Source organism: Oncorhynchus tshawytscha, linkage group LG15, assembly GCF_018296145.1.
Source record: "Oncorhynchus tshawytscha isolate Ot180627B linkage group LG15, Otsh_v2.0, whole genome shotgun sequence".
NCBI lineage: Eukaryota > Metazoa > Chordata > Actinopteri > Salmoniformes > Salmonidae > Oncorhynchus > Oncorhynchus tshawytscha.
This window is the reverse complement of record NC_056443.1, coordinates 2,097,603-2,116,211: the sequence shown is the minus strand read 5'-3', so window position 1 is coordinate 2,116,211 and position 18,609 is coordinate 2,097,603. Positions and strand designations below refer to the sequence as shown.

Sequence of the window (18,609 nt, the reverse complement as noted above, 5' to 3'; positions counted from 1 at the left end):
AATATTTTGAACATTTCACAGTTGTTTATAATGTTCCTACTTACAGCAGCGTCCTTTAATCTTGTTGTTTTCAGGTAACTGCCACAATTATCATTTCAACAGCCACGCCTATGGCAGTTACACCAGGAAGATCCTTGAGGAGTGTTTCTCTCAACAATCACTAGAAGGCATCATGAGGCGCAAAATGTCTCCGCATGCTAAAAATTGGACCATGTGCATTTAGCGCCACCCTGTGGTGGAACGAGCGGGGTATATTTGACAGTTCGACGCGTCGTCGGTTGCTAGGTTATTCACCCGGAAGAGCACGGTATTCATCTTCCAGCTGACTGGGATGGATCGATAAATCAAGATAAGAGATAACTAGCATCCACCCTTTTAGCAGATTACATGGGTGAAGTCAATAAATTGAGGATTTCTCCTTTATAATTTGCATTAAATTCCCCTTGAAGGCGATTGAACCAGACATCACGATTGGATGAAAATCATTATCCTTTGCAGGTGTCTCAGGCAGGGTGGATCCAGCTAGCTGGGGCTGATGACCGGTTGTCTGACGAGAAGATTAGAAGATCGATTTCCAGGTAGCTAGCTAAAACTGTTATTTGGTGTGGAAGGATACATAGATACTTATCTAGCTAACATAACGCGATTGTGTCCAATGCTTTACAGGACACCAAAATGCTACCAAAAGATAGTTGTGAATATAGCACATGAATTCAGTGTTTTTGCGAGATAGCTAACTGCAGTGGCTCATCATGGGCAAAACAATAGACTATTAACGTTAGTTATAACTATGTTTATTACACGTGCTAAGCTCATCTGTGCGTGTGTGTTTGTGCTTGCATTGGTGTGTGTTTCTCTCTGTGTGTGTGTGTGTGTGTGTGTGTGTGTGTGTGTGTGTGTGAGAGAGAGAGAGAGAGAGAGACTAGGAGGAACCATGGCTAATAAGGTGAAATGGGTGACCGACATTGAGAAATCCGTACTCATCAACAACTTTGAGAAGAGAGGATGGACTCAGGTCACAGAGAACGAGGACTGGAACTTCTACTGGTAGGCTGTCATTAGAGCTATGGAGCTTTCTCTGAGTGACAATACACAGTGGGTGCTTATGAATATCAGTGTAGCACATACAGAGATCAGGGTCGTGTTCAGTGGGCACAAAACGGGAGAGAAGAATGCTTTGAAACAGGCGTTACTACTTGGTCTTGTCCAATAAAAACACTCATCTTCTTTTTTAAAAGTGTTCTATTATTTGTGCCTACTGAACACAGCCCAGGACAACATAAAAAAATCTGTTAAAAAATTATTTAGATATTCGTTCAGGGGTAAATTAGACAAATTGCAAGGGTGTGTAACTGTAAATAACAGATAATGTCATTCAGAAAAACTGAAATTCCTGATTAATCACAAAAATCCCATCCCTGACTGACTACCCCCCGCGAATCTCCATCAGCCTTGGGGAAACCCTGTTTATGATCCGTCTATGCCTCCCTATAGGATGAGTGTCCAGACCATCCGGAACGTGTTCAGTGTGGACACGGGTTACCGTCTCTCAGATGAGCAGATGGTCAACCACTTCCCCAACCACTACGAGCTGACCAGGAAGGACCTGATGATCAAGAACATCAAACGCTACCGCAAAGATATGGAGAAAGAGGGAAGCCCGCTGGCAGAGAAAGACGAAAACGGGAAATACCTTTATTTAGGTGGCAGTTATGAGCTTTCCCGTACACGCACACTGCTTACTTACAGTATATGTAAATACATGTGGATGTAAGATACATTTCAATTTCAGTTGCACCTGCTACAAGGGGCTCTGACTAGAAGTGGCCCTTTTTTGGGGTCTTGGGCAATAATACTAAACTCACTCATTATTTTGTGCTGTTAAACAAATGTCATCAATACTGTCCTTTCATATTTCTCTGCGTTTTTACACTCCCTCTCTCCCTCTCTGGTTGTGACCCAGACTTTGTGCCGGTGACGTTCATGCTTCCGGCGGATTATAATCTGTTTGTGGAGGAGTTCCGTAAGAGTCCTTCCAGCACGTGGATAATGAAGCCGTGTGGGAAGGCTCAGGGAAAAGGCATTTTCCTCATCAACAAACTTTCCCAGATTAAGAAGTGGTCTCGAGACAGCCGTACATCCACGTGAGTGCTGACACACACACACACACACACACACACACACACACACACACACACACACACACACACACACACACACACACACACACACACACACACACACACACACACACACACACACACACACACACCTCTACTAACTACTGATAAACATGTCCTGTGTGTGGCTGCCAAAGGTGAGTCTTTGCTTGCATTTGCATTGTTCACAGTCAGTCTTATGTCATACAGGTAGTATTACCCCACTACTCTTGAATCTGCTGTTCTCAACACCGTTGTCCGTAGATGAGATGTCCATAGATAAATGACTGATGCTCCGTTTCCTTTGTGTTTGCTAGGTTTGTAGCGGCCTCAAGTGGCAAGGAGGCCTATGTCATCTCTCTGTACATCGACAACCCACTGCTGATCGGAGGCAAGAAGTTTGACCTGCGTCTCTATGTGTTGGTTACCACCTATCGACCTCTCAAGTGTTACATGTAGGTTTATGATTAACCTAAAGCCTACAGCCCGGGTTCATTTCCCTCAAGTCCTACCGCTCTGAAATGACTGGATAGGTGATAGGTAATAGATAGATAATAACTTAATTGTCCCTATACTAACAGAAACATAGACAGTATTTTACATATAATGCAAATACATCATTATAAACAGTGCAGTATGCATATACGTTTTCATAATTCTGTAAAACATTAATAAAGGATATTGCCACTAGGATAAATGATAACTTCAGCATTTGATCAGATCAGTATTTGACCATTTGGACCTTTGTGTTGCTTCCAGGTATAAACTGGGTTTCTGCCGGTTTTGCACAGTGAAGTACACCCCCAGCACTAGTGAACTGGACAACATGTTTGTGCACCTGACTAATGTGGCCATTCAAAGACATGGGGTAAGTGTGTGTGTGTGTGTGTTTTCAAGACAGATAACACATACACAACCCACTAAATGGGCCTAAAACAGGCAGAAATGTCTCCTACATAAATATGTGAGTTTCTATGCGTATATATTTCTACGTGTGTACAATACATCTATACACGTTGCAGGATGACTATAACCATGTCCACGGTGGGAAGTGGACGGTCAGTAACCTGCGTCTGTACCTGGAGAGCACCAGGGGGAAGGAGGTGACCAGCCGACTGTTTGACCAGATCCACTGGATCATGGTGCAGTCCCTAAAGGCTGTCGCTGTGAGTGGTCACACACACATACGGAAACAAAAACGTGTTCCCCATTTTATCCCTGCTGTGTTGCAGCTGCTCTTCCCTTTTTCACTCCTGTCCCACACACTAACTTCCCTTTCCCCTCTAAACACGCTCTCTCTTCCTCTCCCTCTCTCTCCCTCTCCCTCTCCCTCTCCCTCTCTCTTCCTCTCCCTCTCTCTTCCTCTCCCTCTCCCTCTCTCTTCACAGCCCGTCATGAACAATGATAAACATTGCTTTGAGTGTTATGGATATGACATCATCATCGATGACAAGCTGAAGCCATGGCTCATTGAGGTGAGGCGCCCACCCACACACACACACTGTAATTACATGACATAGGCAAAAATAACGTGAAGTACAAAAAGTCTCTCTTATTGTGAACTCACTATAGTTTTGCTCACTAATTCTTGTTCCTACTAAGATGACCTCGTGTCAAAAGGTTTTCTTTGTTCTGCATTGCTTGTGAAGGGAAACCAGTGCTGCGTTCCTTTCTCTGTCTAGCAAGTTTAATGTCCTTAGGGTTGACTTTTCTCTCTCTCTCTCTCTGTGAGTGTTTGTATATGTGTGTGTATGTTTGTGTCTGAGGTGTGTGCTTGTGTCTGAGGTGTTTGACTAAAACCTGCTCACGGCAATGTACAGGAAACAAACTGTACTCTGGTTCACCAGCAGTTATGTATGTTTTTAGGATTTAGGAATGTCACAATGAAACAATTGTCTGTTGTTATGACTTTGTAAACTCCTTCAATCTTCTCTATCTGACATTGTTTGCATACTGAGTTGTTTACTTTCTATTGGTTTCTCACTGTGAATGTCTGGCTGAGTACATGAAGTCAAACATTCTCGGAGGGTACTAGGAATTACACATTTGACTTCAACAGGAATAAAAACTGATCTTTTTTGGTAGATTGTTTAAGTTTCCCTGGTCCCGTATTCACTAAGCGTCTCTGTGTGTAGGAGTGCTGATCTGCTGTGAGATCCTCTGGTACAGCCACCCGGGGCAGAATAGTCGGCATGCCTATGCCAAGCCCTCATTAGTGTGTATTGTCGAAGAACAGCTGGGGAACCAACCTGCAGCAGTCTCAGTCTGCAAGGGCTGGGAAACAAGGGAGTGATTCCAACCAAGCTGTGTGTGTGTGTCTTATTTTTCTCTCTCTTAGTTGTCCATGTGGGTGTCTGTGTGCCAGTATATTTACAACCCACACCCACCTCTGCTGCTATTACATTGTCCATGTGGTACATTTCCTGCCTGATAAGCAGCTCCCAGTTCCTATGGGGACCGATAGGAAATGAAAACAGTGAAATAGTGAGGTCATTCCTGCCTGTTACTAGTCTCCAGTACTTTGTACTCTACTCATACTCAGGACAGAACTTTCCATGCTGCCCCGTGTGTACATAATGACTAATGCTTATCCTGACCTGTGCTCTCTGCTGTGTGTGTGTGTGTGTGTGTGTGTGTGTGTGTGTGTGTGTGTGTCTATTCTGCGTCTGTCCTCCAGGTCAACGCTTCTCCGTCGCTCACCTCCAGCACAGCCAACGACCGGATCCTGAAGTACAATCTGATCAATGACACTCTCAACATCGTCACACCCAACGGGGACATTCCCGACTGCCGCTGGAACCGCAGCCCACCCCGAGAGGCCCTGGGCAACTACCAAGTCCTGTGAGTGACAGCCCCCTCCTCCTATCACAGCGCTCGAGGGAGAAAACAGGCCTGGGGCGTGTTCAGCAGGACGCAGCGTTTTGGAATATTTAGATAGAAATATGCTATGCTTCTCTGACATGTAGAATAAGGAATCAAGTTGGATCTAATCATGGCATTTCTATCTGCAGCATTTGACTACGGAACGTGGCCCAGGGTAAAAAGAAACACACTTATTTGTTTTAAAAAATCTAATTCTGGAGTGCCAGATGGGCAGGGTTTGACGTTTTGGAACTATTGGTCCATCAAGCCAGGATTAACGGTTAGAGAAAATACCTCTAACCGTGAACTGATTTAGGATCAGATGAACTGAAACAAGCCATCTACGATTCACCGCATAGCAGCTTCTAGTCATTGTTGCTAGCTATCTGACCGATCAGAATGACAACACACAGCCTTTTACCTCAGAGTTACATTTGTGTTGTGATGTTATCACTATATTGTCTTTATACTTCCTATATCTGGCATCTTTACTTATTTTATGAGTTGGAGAACACTTTGGGAGGGATCTTAGACCATTCCTACATACAGAATCCACAGCAGGTTGGTGGCACTATAATTGGGGAGAACGGGCTCTTGGTAATGGCTGGAGCAGAATGAGTGAAATGGTATCAAATCCATCAAACACATGGTTTCCATTTATTCTGTTCCATTCAGGTGTTATTATGAGCCGTCCTCCCCTCAGCAGCCTCCACTGACAGAATCCTTCCAGATCCTTGATATGCTTCGTCTGCGCTTATAGACTGCCCTCTTCAATTCAAACCACAGCTTTTCAATAGGTTTCTACTTTTGATTTTGGGGCCAATTAACCATTTCTTTGTGGATTTTGATGTGTGCTTAGGGTTATTGTCTTGCTTGAAGATCCACTTGCGGCCAAGGCAACCATGGTTTTGTCAATAATATCCTGATACTGGGTAAAGTTCACGATGCCGTTGACATTAACAAGGACCCCATGACCAGTGAAAGCAAAATAGCCCCATAAGATACACCACCAAACTTTACAGTAGGTACTGGGTTCTTTTCTGCTCATGCATTCTCATGTCGACGCCAAACCCACCACTGGTGTGCGTGGCCAGAGCTCTCTATTTTTGATCATCTTTATCGAGGTTGTCAATCATTTCGTACCCCACTGTAGCTCTTACCAGTACTCTGTCTTAAACATACACTCTTAGAAACAAAAGGTGATATCTAGGACCTAAAACTGTTCTTTGGCTATCCACATAGTAGAACCCTTTGAAGAACCCTTGGAACACAAAAGAGTTCTACCTAGAACCAAAAAAGGTTCTACCTGGAATCAAAAAAAGGTTCTCCTATGGGGGCAGCCGAAGAACCCCTTTGGAAGCCTTTTTTTCTAAGAGTGTACGCTCTCTCTCTATCCTCTGTCTCTCTCTATCCTCTGTCTCTCTCTATCCTCTGTCTCTCTCTATCCTCTGTCTCTCTCTCTATCCCCTGTCTCTCTCTCCCTCCCTGTCTCTCTCTCCCTCCCTGTCTCTCTCTCCCTCCCTGTCTCTCTCTCTATCCTCTGTCTCACTCTATCCTCTGTCTCACTCTATCCTCTGTCTCTCTCTCTATCCTCTGTCTCTCTCTCTATCCTCTGTCTCTCTCTCTATCCTCTGTCTCTCTCTATCCTCTGTCTCTCTCTCTATCCTCTGTCTCTCTCTATCCTCTGTCTCTCTCTATCCTCTGTCTCTCTCTATCCTCTGTCTCTCTCTCTATCCCCTGTCTCTCTCTCCCTCCCTGTCTCTCTCTCCCTCCCTGTCTCTCTCTCCCTCCCTGTCTCTCTCTCTATCCTCTGTCTCACTCTATCCTCTGTCTCTCTCTCTATCCTCTGTCTCTCTCTCTATCCTCTGTCTCTCTCTCTATCCTCTGTCTCTCTCTCTATCCTCTGTCTCTCTCTATCCTCTGTCTCTCTCTCTATCCTCTGTCTCACTCTATCCTCTGTCTCACTCTATCCTCTGTCTCTCTCTCTATCCTCTGTCTCTCTCTATCCTCTGTCTCTCTCTCTATCCTCTGTCTCTCTCTCTATCCTCTGTCTCTCTCTTGCCCTCCGTTCCTGCCTCCGTCTCTCTGTCCCTCCCTGCCTCTCTCTGTCTTCCCCTCCGTCCCTGCCTCTCTCTCTCTCCCTGCTCCCCTCCCTCTATCTTTCCCTTCCACAGGTACGACGAGGAGCAGGCGCTGAGCGAGAATGCAGAACGCGACCTACGGAGTCGCTCAGGCCAATCGCTGGGGTCTAAGGGAACGGCGAAGGGGGGCACCGGGCCTCGCCCAGCTGCCGCCACCTGGAAGTGAGGTGGCAATGTCCAACGCCTCACTGTCCCTTCACTGATCTCTCAGTGACCTCTCGTCGCTCTTCCTGTGTCATTCATGGGGTAAAGGGGGTCGGGGGCAAGGGACGACCCAAACAGAGGGATGGAAGGATGACAGGGAGGGAGGGAGAGGACCCAGTAAGCTCTGAGGACCCTGCCATGCATCACAAGCAAGGACACGTGTGTGTCTGTAAAGAAAGGGTCACACACGCACTCACGTTTATCAGAAGCTCTGTATAATACACTAAATAATAGCATTTATCAACCTTTTTTATAGCAATGGGGACGTTCTCAGATGACTGTTAGAGGATTTCAATCAATGCACCTGTTTGAATAATGTTTACATATATTGTCGTGGAATTGTTTTAATTTAATGTTTTTAAGCTGAATATTTGCTAGGTTAAGACACATTGGCGTGTGTAATTATTCTGTTCATGTCTGAAAACTGACAGGTTTCACCTCTTTATCCTGAAATGCATGACCCGAAAAGCATTTGCTATATGTTGACTGTATAAAACATAGTGTAATGGACAATGCTAACAACAAACGAAAGTGAGCTTTGAAGCGTTGGCTTTTCAAGCCACTGGAGTAGGCTATAAGGCTACAGTATGCATAGGACAGTCAATGTTTTGAAATTACTTTTATAAAACTGAGAGACTTGTTCAATGTTTGGATATACAACTTTACTTTTTGAGTTGTAACTCTTAAGTTCAACTTTGGGATAAAGAAATGCTTTCACAGTTAAATATCTGGATATAAAGTGATGAGGTCAGCTCTTCAAACGTTGAAGTACCTTTCATTTTGTGTTGTGGATGACATTGCCATGCCAACAAATATTTTCCTGTGGTGTGACCTTGGAGGGGTGACCTCGAAACCAGGGTTGCGTCCCAAAGGGCACCATATTACCTATGGGCCCTGGTTAAAAGTAGTGCACTATATAGGGAATAGGGCGCCATTTGAGACACTGACCAGCACACCCTTGGTCTGCCTGTGTGTTTAAGATAATCCCATTCTGGTCACAGTGTGTGGTCACCTCGAGCGGTTGGCATACAAGAGACTAAAGCTGAAGCTGACTAAAGCTGAAGTGGCTACTGAGCTACAACAGACTGAACCATCTGATTGTGTGAAAGTGAACCTGATGTAATAACCCATAGAGTACCTTTATTCATTTCTTACATACAGTACCATACATCCCACCCCACCTCACTGTGGTCCCCAGAGTTGTTAAAGGGATAGTTCACCCAAAGGAAACCAATATGTCATTTGGGTGAATTATCACTTTAACAGTCACCATTAGGTTTTGCCTTTAATGATGTGGACGTTTTTGTATAGAAAACTGTACCATGTTTTATATATACTAATATGGTGCTGCTGCCTTTGTCTTACGGATGCATTTAGTACACAATGAAATATACATGGTTACATTAAAATAACGTATGTACTTTTGACACTATTTGGTTATGCATTTCATGTCATCCTTTTACCCTCATTCTTTGTTGCATAGAGGTAGTTGCAATTATATATTTTTTATATACATGTACTGAATATAGGAATTATAAACATGCAATGTTTTTGGTTTTTAAATGTATTAATAATTCCTGGTGCCTCAAATGTCTGCATGTAATAAATCCAATTAAACAATGGGGGATTTGTGTAAATCTCTATTTTTAGGGGTCACCTGTGTGCATTAGACAGACTCCCACACCTAACACAGACTGTGTCAGAGCACTCTCTAAATTTGAGGGGTCACATTTCCCCATCCCTCAGCTGTATACCAAAACAAGTGGCGGGGCTGCCGTTTTGCTAAACAATATCAGTGGCCATATATTAATTTTGTTTGCGGTTCTTGAAATTTCTTGAAATGAGAACTATTATTTTGAAGGTTTTTTTATTTTGCATACCGGAAGAGATGGTGGGTGCGTTGATGCTGCGGCTCCTGTTGCTGGTAAGAAAAAAAACTGGTAAAAGGTTAGCCAGCTAAATACAGCTAATTTATTCATTGATTCGCGTCTCTCAAGAGGAGCGGAACTCTTCAAGGTAAAGTGATAGCATGTCCAGCTATATCTAACACCTATTTTGTTCATTTGGAACTTTGGTTTTTAAACTTTACAGCAACTGTACGAACGTTTTTCTATGTAACATTACCAGAAGCAAGCTATTTAGCCAACGTTAGCCACTACTATCCAACCAGCTGGAAGGTGGGGTATAAAACAGCTAAGTTAACGTTAGCTAGCTAACGAACTATGGTTGACATAACAGTACGGTCGGTAGCTAGCTAACGTTAGATCTAACTAGTTAACGTTACTTGTTATGGGTCCTGGTAGAAGGCTGCCTAGTTAGTTAGGTAGCTAACTAACGTTAACGTCAGCTAATGATTTAGTTAACTAACAATGTTTAAGATAGCCCGCTACCTAGTAAACTATTACTAGCATAATAGCCAATTACTTACGAGCTAGCTCCCTAACTAGGGAACTAACATATTGGGTCGGGAGTATTTTGTTAGGGTATATTTTTAGTTGGCTCAAGATCTGTCTGTCTGACTACAGCCCTTGCGTCGGTGACTGATGAAAGAAGGGCGGGGCAGGTTTCAGAAGTAAAGATAACCCCGCTGTCATCTCATGCAGTCTAAATTCAGAGTCAACTTATCTCCACAAATGTTCTGTGTCTAGCGATCTTCTGTCACCGGGTAAACGTTTCTAGCTAAAAAGCTAGTTAGTTTTCACTTTAAAACTGACTTATGAATTCAATCACTTTTTTACAATTTTTTTTAACATAACCTAATATAAATCATTGGTTCACACTAAATGGCCAAGTGGCACTGTCAAAATGTGTGACTTAGGCTTAAAATCTGATTTTAAGAAGATGCATTTTAGAAATAGGAGTTTGACTTTATCATTTGGCCAAATACTGATGACCCAAAACCTTCCCTTGAGAGAAGTGGAATGGGAGTTACTTTTTGGACCTGAATGCCAAAACATTCAGGAGATGGAGATTCTCAAAGTTGACTGGACCCATTTTGCATATCGAACCCATTTTGCATATCTGACCCGTTTTGATATCATTTGAAAGCTTAAAAAACAGGGTTGTCAAACTATAGGATTTAAAGTACCATCCATCATCATCGTTATCATTCGTCACCTGGAAGTTGCAGTGGCATTGTACTCATTTTGTTTCTATGGTGACCGGGCCCTTAACATCATGCCAGCACAGCACATGGGCTTCCACAGGAAAGTGACTAGAAAGCTGCTCATATCTGTGATGTCACTTAATCCAGTATTTCCCCCCATTATGTGTCTCCCTCAGTTGGCACTTTAACATGGAAAATGCCTGTAAGAGTGGAACAAATGCCATTGTTTAAGCATGCCCCTTGGTCTAAGGTTTTTGGGTAGGGTTGACTGCTGTTGGTGTCAGTGACTCAAAGTAGAGAAAATCTAGGCTACACACATTCATTGAGCACAGTTTTGAGCCTCTCAACATTAAGTTCTTGACTCTGATCCCCACTGGGGACAGGGTTTGCCATACAGAGAGGGTCCACTATAGGCCCCATTCTGTCATTGTGAGATCAACAGCAGCAATGCACAGCTTCATCACCAAGGAGGACAATGTTGACTAACTGACACAGCGGGAAAAACAATCCAAGTTTACAAACTATAGTTGCTATGGAAACACTTCGCTCCTCTAAAGTCGATTGTGTTCAAGTCAGAAGTTTACCCAATCTTTTAAAACACCCCCATAGGGATTTATAAATATAGTGTCCAACTGTGAACTAACATAAGATGGTAGGGATGGCAGCAATCATTGCAAAATACATCTCAACACATGTTTATTTTAAGAAACAAAAGAAGGAAATGGAAACGGATATATTTTTCTTATGAAAAAAACTACCTCAGGACTACAGTAGAAGGACATTTGCTAATAGGTTGATGACCTAGTAGCAAAATTGTACCCTAGTCTTTACATTCCATTGCCATGATAAGACTCTGAAGAAACAGTGCTATCATTCACCCTATGCAGGCCTGTGTCTATACTAAGGCCAGAGAGTAGAACCATAGAGATGACAAGTTTGGCCATTTCCATGTCAGCAAAATGACAGATAATTCCATGGCAGCCATGTTATCACCTCCTGGAAGATAGCAAATGATAATCCTGAATTGTCACAATGATCCACTAAAACCCTACATCTGAACACTCCTCAAGAACCGATCATGCAATGCTCAGAGGCAGCAACAGGACATTCAGCATTGCGTCTCAATTCTCCACCCTTTTCCAAAAGTGTGCACTTACTAGCACACTTCCCGACATGGATTTAAAAGCATTGGAATGGTCAAAGCATTGGCTAGAGGGAGTTTCCACTGTTTAAAACATGAAGGGTGTTCAAGTCCTCACTTTGGGAGAAGGGTGGAGAATTGGGACTCAAGCCAGGGGCTTCTAATCAGGGTTCATTTGGGATTTAGTGTATACATGTAGTCTTACTTGTACAATGTATGACTGGTCTTGATCCATTCCACATTTGTGATATCTCCTACTACAGCCATAAGGCTTGTTCTGGGGCCTTATGCATCAAGGGTCTCAGAGTAGGAGTGCTGATTTGCATAGGTAGCCTTGCACGAGTCTTGGTACACCCCCTGGACAGGATGCCAGTCTATCGCAGTACCTTATCCCCAATCTATCTCCTTAATGCTGAGTGCCAAGCGTAGACGCATTAGGTCCCATTTTACAGTCTTTCGATCAAACTACCAACCTTCCCATCTCAGGGCGAACACTCTTACCACAAAGCCACTGAGTTGGTTGGGGAGCGCTGATTTAAGGATCAGTTTAATTCTTAATAATAAATCATACATGGACAGGGGGAACCTGATCCTAGATCAGCAGCGCTCCTACTCGGACCTGGACCTCACTCTGGTGTCTGTGTTCTTCTTTCTTCTCTTTTAACTTTACACCCAAAAGAGAGGAAGTGTTATTTTCCTGGTCAGGCCAAACTGTGTAACATCTGTGATTGGGGCCTCCCCTGTTCACGTAGTCAGTGAGTCACTGGCAGACAACAAGGAAGTGTCTCCTTTTGTAACAGGGAGACTAATCAGACACGACACCCCTCCAAGGTAACTTGTTGCCATTGTGTGTTGAGGTAGACTACCCTGGATCAGTGTAGGGCTGTGACGATATCAGTATTGTGACATTGTTTCCATGGAAAACATGAAGCAGCCCAAACTCTTTGGTCTGTTAAAGTTGATGTATGTAACATATTGTGTTCTATAACTTGGAAAATAAATGTGACTCTGGATGACAACATAAAGATGTTTGTTTCCAACAATAGGGATGTTTTCCTAAAGAAGTCAAATCTGCCTTGTGTTTTGTTTCCTTGCCACAATAGCAACGAGTATCTCGATACTGGTATTGTCCTCGATACTGGTATTGTCTATCTGTGTTTGTTTTTCATCTTATAATGGGTTAGGTTAGCGCAAACTAGGGTGACTGATCAGAAATCTGAGTTTTTAATGGCAGAATGGGCAGGGAGATGTGATTATGTCAAATTCTTATCTCATGCGATGCCCTGCATTGTGGTGTTGCTGTCTGGTGTGTATGTGTGTGAACTCCGTTTCAGGGACAGGAGCAGAGAACAGAGTGGTGAACACACACCCCCATCTCTAAATACACACCACTCTCATTGTGTGAGAGGTGCTTATTTATAAGGGCATGATTGTGAGATCTGTCTGGGGCTGTGTTTGAGAACTCACACACACTCAACTTGCTCGTGGACAGACATGCTTGGGCATGACATGCTTGTGAGCTTCGCTTTATTGCCCTGCAGTGGTGTTATGAACAGATCAGCATCCTAACATGTGTACCCCACTGTCCCTGTCTCCTGTCTCTTTTATAGATCTCTATTAGAGCACTGTCTGTCTCTCTGGGGCTGCTAAAGAGTACAGACCTGAAGCTATGAATACTGGAATGGACAGGGTCTGTTTGCCAGGATTGTGTGGCTGAGTTCAGACCAGTAACCAGTAGTACAATGCCCTGAGCCCAGAGTTGCCTAAGAGCATTCCAGCACTGTCCGTCTACTGCAAACTGCTATCTGTGGAGAGTAGTCAACTTCAGAAATAGAATAGAAAATAATTGAAGCCCACTGATAGACGGTAGGCTATGTTTAGCCCTCCACCCATGTCATTTAGCCAACACTGAGGATCCTCTCTATTTAGACTTAGAAGAGCCTACCAGTCATCTCCCACATCACCTTGTTATTAACTCTCTCGTTCATCTTATTATGCTCTTGTTCTCTTTTGTTATTTTTTTCCACGTTCTCTCTTTTTATAGTAATTCAGTTTCACTCTATTTCCCACATTCTCTCTCTCAATCACCCCCCCCTCTCACTGTCTCTGTATCTCACTGTCTCTGTATCTCACTGTCTCTGTATCTCACTGTCTCTGTATCTCACTGTCTCTGTATCTCACTGTCTCTGTATCTCACTGTCTCTGTATCTCACTGTCTCTGTATCTCACTGTCTCTGTATCTCACTGTCTCTGTATCTCACTGTCTCTGTATCTCTATCTCTCTGTCTCTGTGGTAAAGGTCAGTGGAGTCTCATGTCTGTTCTGGGTGCAGCAGGGCTGTAGTGTGTCATGACTCAGGCCCCTCCAGTCTCAGGCTCCTCAGTGCTGCTGTTCACTGGTCATGTGTATTCAGTTACTCCCTGGGTGACCCATCTCTGTCTCTCTGTCTCACTGACTCTGGAAACCTGTATTTCTATGTGCAGCTGACAGCTGTCCAATCCGAGGGGGCCCTGTATCCCTTGATGTTGGTTCATATAACCCCAGCCGGTCCAGTTCTGGAGCTAGTGGGTGTCTGTGTTTTCTCAACATGCCAGGAGACACACACACAGCATACTATGCCTATACCCCACGTAGCCTAACGCATTGCTGCCTATACCCCACGCCTAGCCTATAACACATTGCTGCCTATACCCCACGCCTAACGCATTGCTGCCTAACACATTGCTGCCTATACCCCACGTAGCCTAACACATTGCTGCCTATACCCCACGTAGCCTAACGCATTGCTGCCTATACCCCACGTAGCCTAACACATTGCTGCCTATACCCCACGTAGCCTAACACATTGTCCACTGTAGACAGTATGCAGTGTATGTCTATGCTGTATGCAGACCTAGACCTAAACCTTGTTCAGTTTATCAGAGGTTATTGGACAATGTTGGAACTTGAAGTCTCTTCTGCTGGCATTTGCAGAATTGCACCATGCTTGGTACACCTGGACTATAATTGTAGTATTATCTGAACATGAAATGACTGTTTGATCACATGTAAGCCTAGTTCCCTATTTCCTTCATCAAGAATTGAAACTTGAGCAGTTGGCCGTTTGGCGCGACGTCTTATCTGTGGCCTCGTTTGCAGGTGTTTGAAGACCACCACTCCTAATTCTATTCTCAGGAGGATACACACACAGAGAGAGACACGCACAAACCCTATACCCTTTACAGACAGACTTTACAGTATGTTGCATGTAAAAAAATTTTTTTAAATAGACATGTTTTTTAGAGCCTAATACATTATTGCCGGGACAAACCTTTTATATCTCCTGTGCACATGCCGGCAAGTTTAGGAGTGGCAGTAGACATGGGCCGATGTGGGTGGTCATCTATTTGAATAAATCCATTGAATATACACCATTACAAAGCCTACACTGGATTTAGACTACACTATTGCGTGGTAAATGTTTCTGATCAGTGATAGATGAGTAAACAAATAGATGAGCTACACCACCTCCAATTATTTCCCCAGCCAGAGAATAAACCATATATAGCATACAGGGGGAGATTCAATGATACAAAATCACATTGATTAACACAAGTCACAGGCTTTAGGTCTGGAGTTGGCCTAGGTTACTAAGCAACTGAAAATGAAGAGCAAAACAATCCGCTTGTTAAGCTACATAACACGCTGGCAAAATATTCTGATCAGCGATAGTAAATGAGCCAACTAGACAAGATGATCATGAGTAGCACTCACCTCAATTTAGCATTTCACCAGCCTAATTGTAGCCTAACCAATATCCACATGGAGATTCAGTGAAAAGAAAATCAGACATTGATGGATGTTATCAATACAAGTCCTCACGCTAGTCTCAAAGCAGGGTAAAACAGTACTGAAATTGTTGAACACACGGGTAGGCTATTGCTTCAAAGGTATTGTAACAATTGGATGACTTTGGGAGTATCAGTAAGCAACAATTTGATGCATTCAATTGCACTAGCCTATTTTATTCCAATATTTTTGTCATTCAATGATATTTATTCCCGCAGTAATTCTTTATGGATCCATCTGGTTGTGGTTAAGAAAACAGTGCATGCGGTGGGCTATGCGACGAGATGGGTGGAGTGACATGCCTCAAAGTTTAGAACTGGCAGGAGGATAGCAGTAACGGGCGCTGCCTAGCAACCATCAAGAGCTTAGGAGCGTAGTGTGTGCCAATGCTTCCTCGGCATTACTGCTACATTTCATACTAGGCCGTAGACAGACCTTTACCTTAATCATGACACTGTCGGTTGGCAGAAAGAAAAGTAGAGGCTTTGTCGCCGGCAATGATTTTCATATATAAAGAAAAGTCGGCGTGAAAACGTCTTGGTTTGAAAGGTGAACTTTCTGTTCCTCTTTCTCCCCTCCCTCTGTTTTGTATTTTGTGGCCTGGTGTATGTATGCCTAGTTGCTTAGAGAAGCTGAGGGGACTTCAGACTGCGCAGTCTGCCAGGAACAACACCAGGGGCCTAATTCCATTTTTGCTCCTCTCTGAAGTGTGCTCTCTACCCCTGAAGGATTCAAATGAATGAATTGCTTCCATGGTCATGCAATAGCTTTTAAAGTTCTTCAGTTAAAAAAACATTTCAATTTGGCTCAATCCATGTAGGCCAATTTCCGTGAGTGTAAGGGGTCATTCATAACAGTGGACAAAACAGAAAAAATGCCTGCTCAAACTGCAGTTCCTCACAATAAAATGAGAGCTCTTAATAAAGTTTAAAAGCGAAGATGTCCTCTAGCCCACACTTGAACCAATTCATTGTTTTTCCATTCCTTCGGTCCGTAAAAGTAATGGGGTGTAAACTTGTACATGATTAGGATCCCCATTAGCTGTTGCACATGCAGCAGCTACTATTCCTGGGGTCCACATAAAACATGCATGACAGAGTGCAGAAAGAACTGTTATAGACAAGAACAACATTACTTATTACATTCATCTAAAAAGTAATATTGTCAAGGCAGCAGGAGACAAAAATAAATAAATATATTTACTCACTTCTTACTACAGTGCATTTGGAAAGAATTCAGATCCTTTTCCACATTTTGTTACGTTAGACTTTTAAAATTGATTGAATTCTTTAAAAAAAACAATAGCCCATAATGACAAAGCGAAAAAAGCGTTCAATTTTTTTTCTGTGCTAAATTCTTCAAAGTAAAAGGACACCTTATTTACATAAGTATTCAGACCCTTTGCTATGAGACTCGGAATTGAGCTCAGGTGCATCCTGTTTCCATTGATCATCATGGAGATGTTTCTACAACTTGATGGAAGTCCACCTGTGGTAAAATCTATTGATCGGATATGATTTGGAAAGGCACACCTGTCTATATAAGGTCCCACAGTTGACAGTGCATGTCAGAGCAAAAACCAAGCCATGAGGTGGAAGGAATTGTCCGTAGAGCTCTGAGACAGGATTGTGTCGAGGCACAGATCTCACAACAGGTAACAAAAAATGTCTGCAGAATACAAGGTCCCCAAGAACACAGTGGCCTCCATAAATGGAAGAACTTTGGAACCACCAAGACTCTTCCTAGATCTGGCCACCCGGCCAAACTGAGCAATCGGGGGAGAAGGGCCTTGGTCAGGCAGGTGACCAAGAACCCGATGGTCACTTGGACAGAGCTTTGGAGTTCCTCTGTGGAGATGGGAGATCCTTCCAGAAGGACAACCATCTCTGCAACACGCAACCAATCAGTCCATTAGTCCTAAAGAAATCTCAGACCATGACAAACAAGATTTTTTTGGTCTGATGCAACCAAGATGGAACTCTTTGGCCTGAATGCCATGCGTCACATCTGGAGGAAACCAGACACTTATCACCTGGCCAATACCATCCCTATGGGGAAACATGGTGGTAGCAGCATCATGCTGTGGAGATGTTTTTCAGCGGCAGGGACTGGGAGACTAGTCAGGATCGAGGGAAAGATGAATGGAGCAAAGTACAGAGAGATTCTTGATGAAAACCTGCTCCAGACTAGGCCAAAGGTTCACCTTCCTACAGGACAATGACCCTCAGCACAAAGCCAAGACAATGCAGCAGTGGCTTTGGGACAAGTCTCTGAATGTCCTTGAATGGACCAGCCAGAGCCTGGACTTGAACCCTATCGAACATCTCTGGAGAAACCTGAAAATACATGTGCAGCGACGCTCCCCATAAATGCAACATGCAACAATTTCAAAGATTTATAATCGGGTGTGACCACCCAGCATCTCAACCATGCTCAATGGGTGAGCATGTCTGGTGAGTATGCAGGTCATGGAAGAACTGGGACATTTTCAGCTTGTGTACAGATACTTGCGGCATGGGCCCATGCATTATCATGCTGAAACATGAGGTGATGGCGGCCGATGAATGGCACGACAATGGGCCTCAGGATATCCTCACGGTACCAACATTTTTGAGAAAGAAGCTTTTTTTGTGCAAATAGAACATTTCTGGGATCTTTTTATTTCCGCTCGTGAAACATGGGATCAACACTTTACATGTAGCGTTTTATATTTTTGTTCAGGCTCTGGTCTTGTCTGTCTTGATTACTGTCCGGTGATATGGTCAGGTTGCAGCAAAGAACAGACCTAGCAAAGCTGCAGCTGGCTCAAAACAGAGCAGCATGCCTTGGCCTTAACTAAAAAGAACAAATCAACAACATGCATGATGATTTTTCCTGGTTGAGGCTTGAAGAGAGATTGACTACTTCTCTCCTAGTCTTTTTTAAAGAAATATTTGTTTAGAACATTTCTAACCACTTGTATGATCTATTTGCCTACACTTCAGATAGTGGTGGTTTCTAGTGGGATATGTCTATGGGTTTCTTCACGGCACCCAAACCAAAAACGTATTTAATGCTTCGATCAGTCATGCAATGTCATCATGGAATGCTCTGCCACCAGGAGATAGTTCAGGCAAATAGCAACTTTAATAATAATAATACATCTCTCCAAAGCGCATTTCCAAAACA

General features: G+C 43.4%; 2 protein-coding genes across 10 annotated transcripts in view; both read left to right on the top strand.

The window, feature by feature from the left end:
- The first annotated feature begins 298 nt into the window (after positions 1 to 298).
- On the top strand, positions 299 to 8,988 carry LOC112267811 (probable tubulin polyglutamylase TTLL1). 4 transcript variants are annotated; one of them, XM_042297907.1, is made up of 11 exons: positions 349 to 391; positions 499 to 578; positions 904 to 1,047; positions 1,495 to 1,703; positions 1,964 to 2,144; positions 2,477 to 2,614; positions 2,919 to 3,027; positions 3,182 to 3,325; positions 3,548 to 3,634; positions 4,837 to 5,000; positions 7,196 to 8,988. In XM_042297907.1, the coding sequence occupies exons 3-11, from the start codon at positions 935 to 937 to the stop codon at positions 7,326 to 7,328; spliced, it is 1,278 nt and encodes a 425-aa protein (XP_042153841.1). In that variant the 5' UTR covers positions 349 to 391; positions 499 to 578; positions 904 to 934; the 3' UTR covers positions 7,329 to 8,988. The 4 variants fall into 4 exon arrangements, with proteins under 4 accessions (XP_024301716.2, XP_042153840.1, XP_042153842.1 ...); XM_024445948.2 differs by having other exon boundaries at positions 299 to 578; positions 908 to 1,047; XM_042297906.1 differs by having other exon boundaries at positions 299 to 578.
- A 215-nt stretch (positions 8,989 to 9,203) lies between these two features.
- The window catches only part of LOC112267810 (protein kinase C and casein kinase substrate in neurons protein 2-like), a 43,570-nt gene continuing 34,164 nt past the window's right edge, over positions 9,204 to 18,609 (top strand). For 2 of the 6 annotated variants that reach the window (XM_042297900.1, XM_042297898.1), the window contains exon 1: positions 9,278 to 9,382. The gene's annotated coding sequence lies outside the window, so the exon portion shown is untranslated. Of the gene's footprint in view, positions 9,383 to 18,609 lie in introns of all 6 variants that reach the window. The other 4 variants (XM_042297897.1, XM_042297896.1, XM_042297899.1 and 1 more) reach the window with 4 other exon arrangements.

Excerpts from the sequence above, each read along its gene's own strand:
- LOC112267811 (XM_024445948.2), top strand. The coding sequence starts at position 935 with ATGGCTAATAAGGTGAAATGGGTGACCGACATTGAGAAATCCGTACTC. Across the intron at positions 1,704-1,963 it reads CGGGAAATACCTTTATTTAG|ACTTTGTGCCGGTGACGTTC; the intron begins GTGGCAGTTATG and ends GTTGTGACCCAG. Across the intron at positions 5,001-7,195 it reads CTGGGCAACTACCAAGTCCT|GTACGACGAGGAGCAGGCGC; the intron begins GTGAGTGACAGC and ends TCCCTTCCACAG.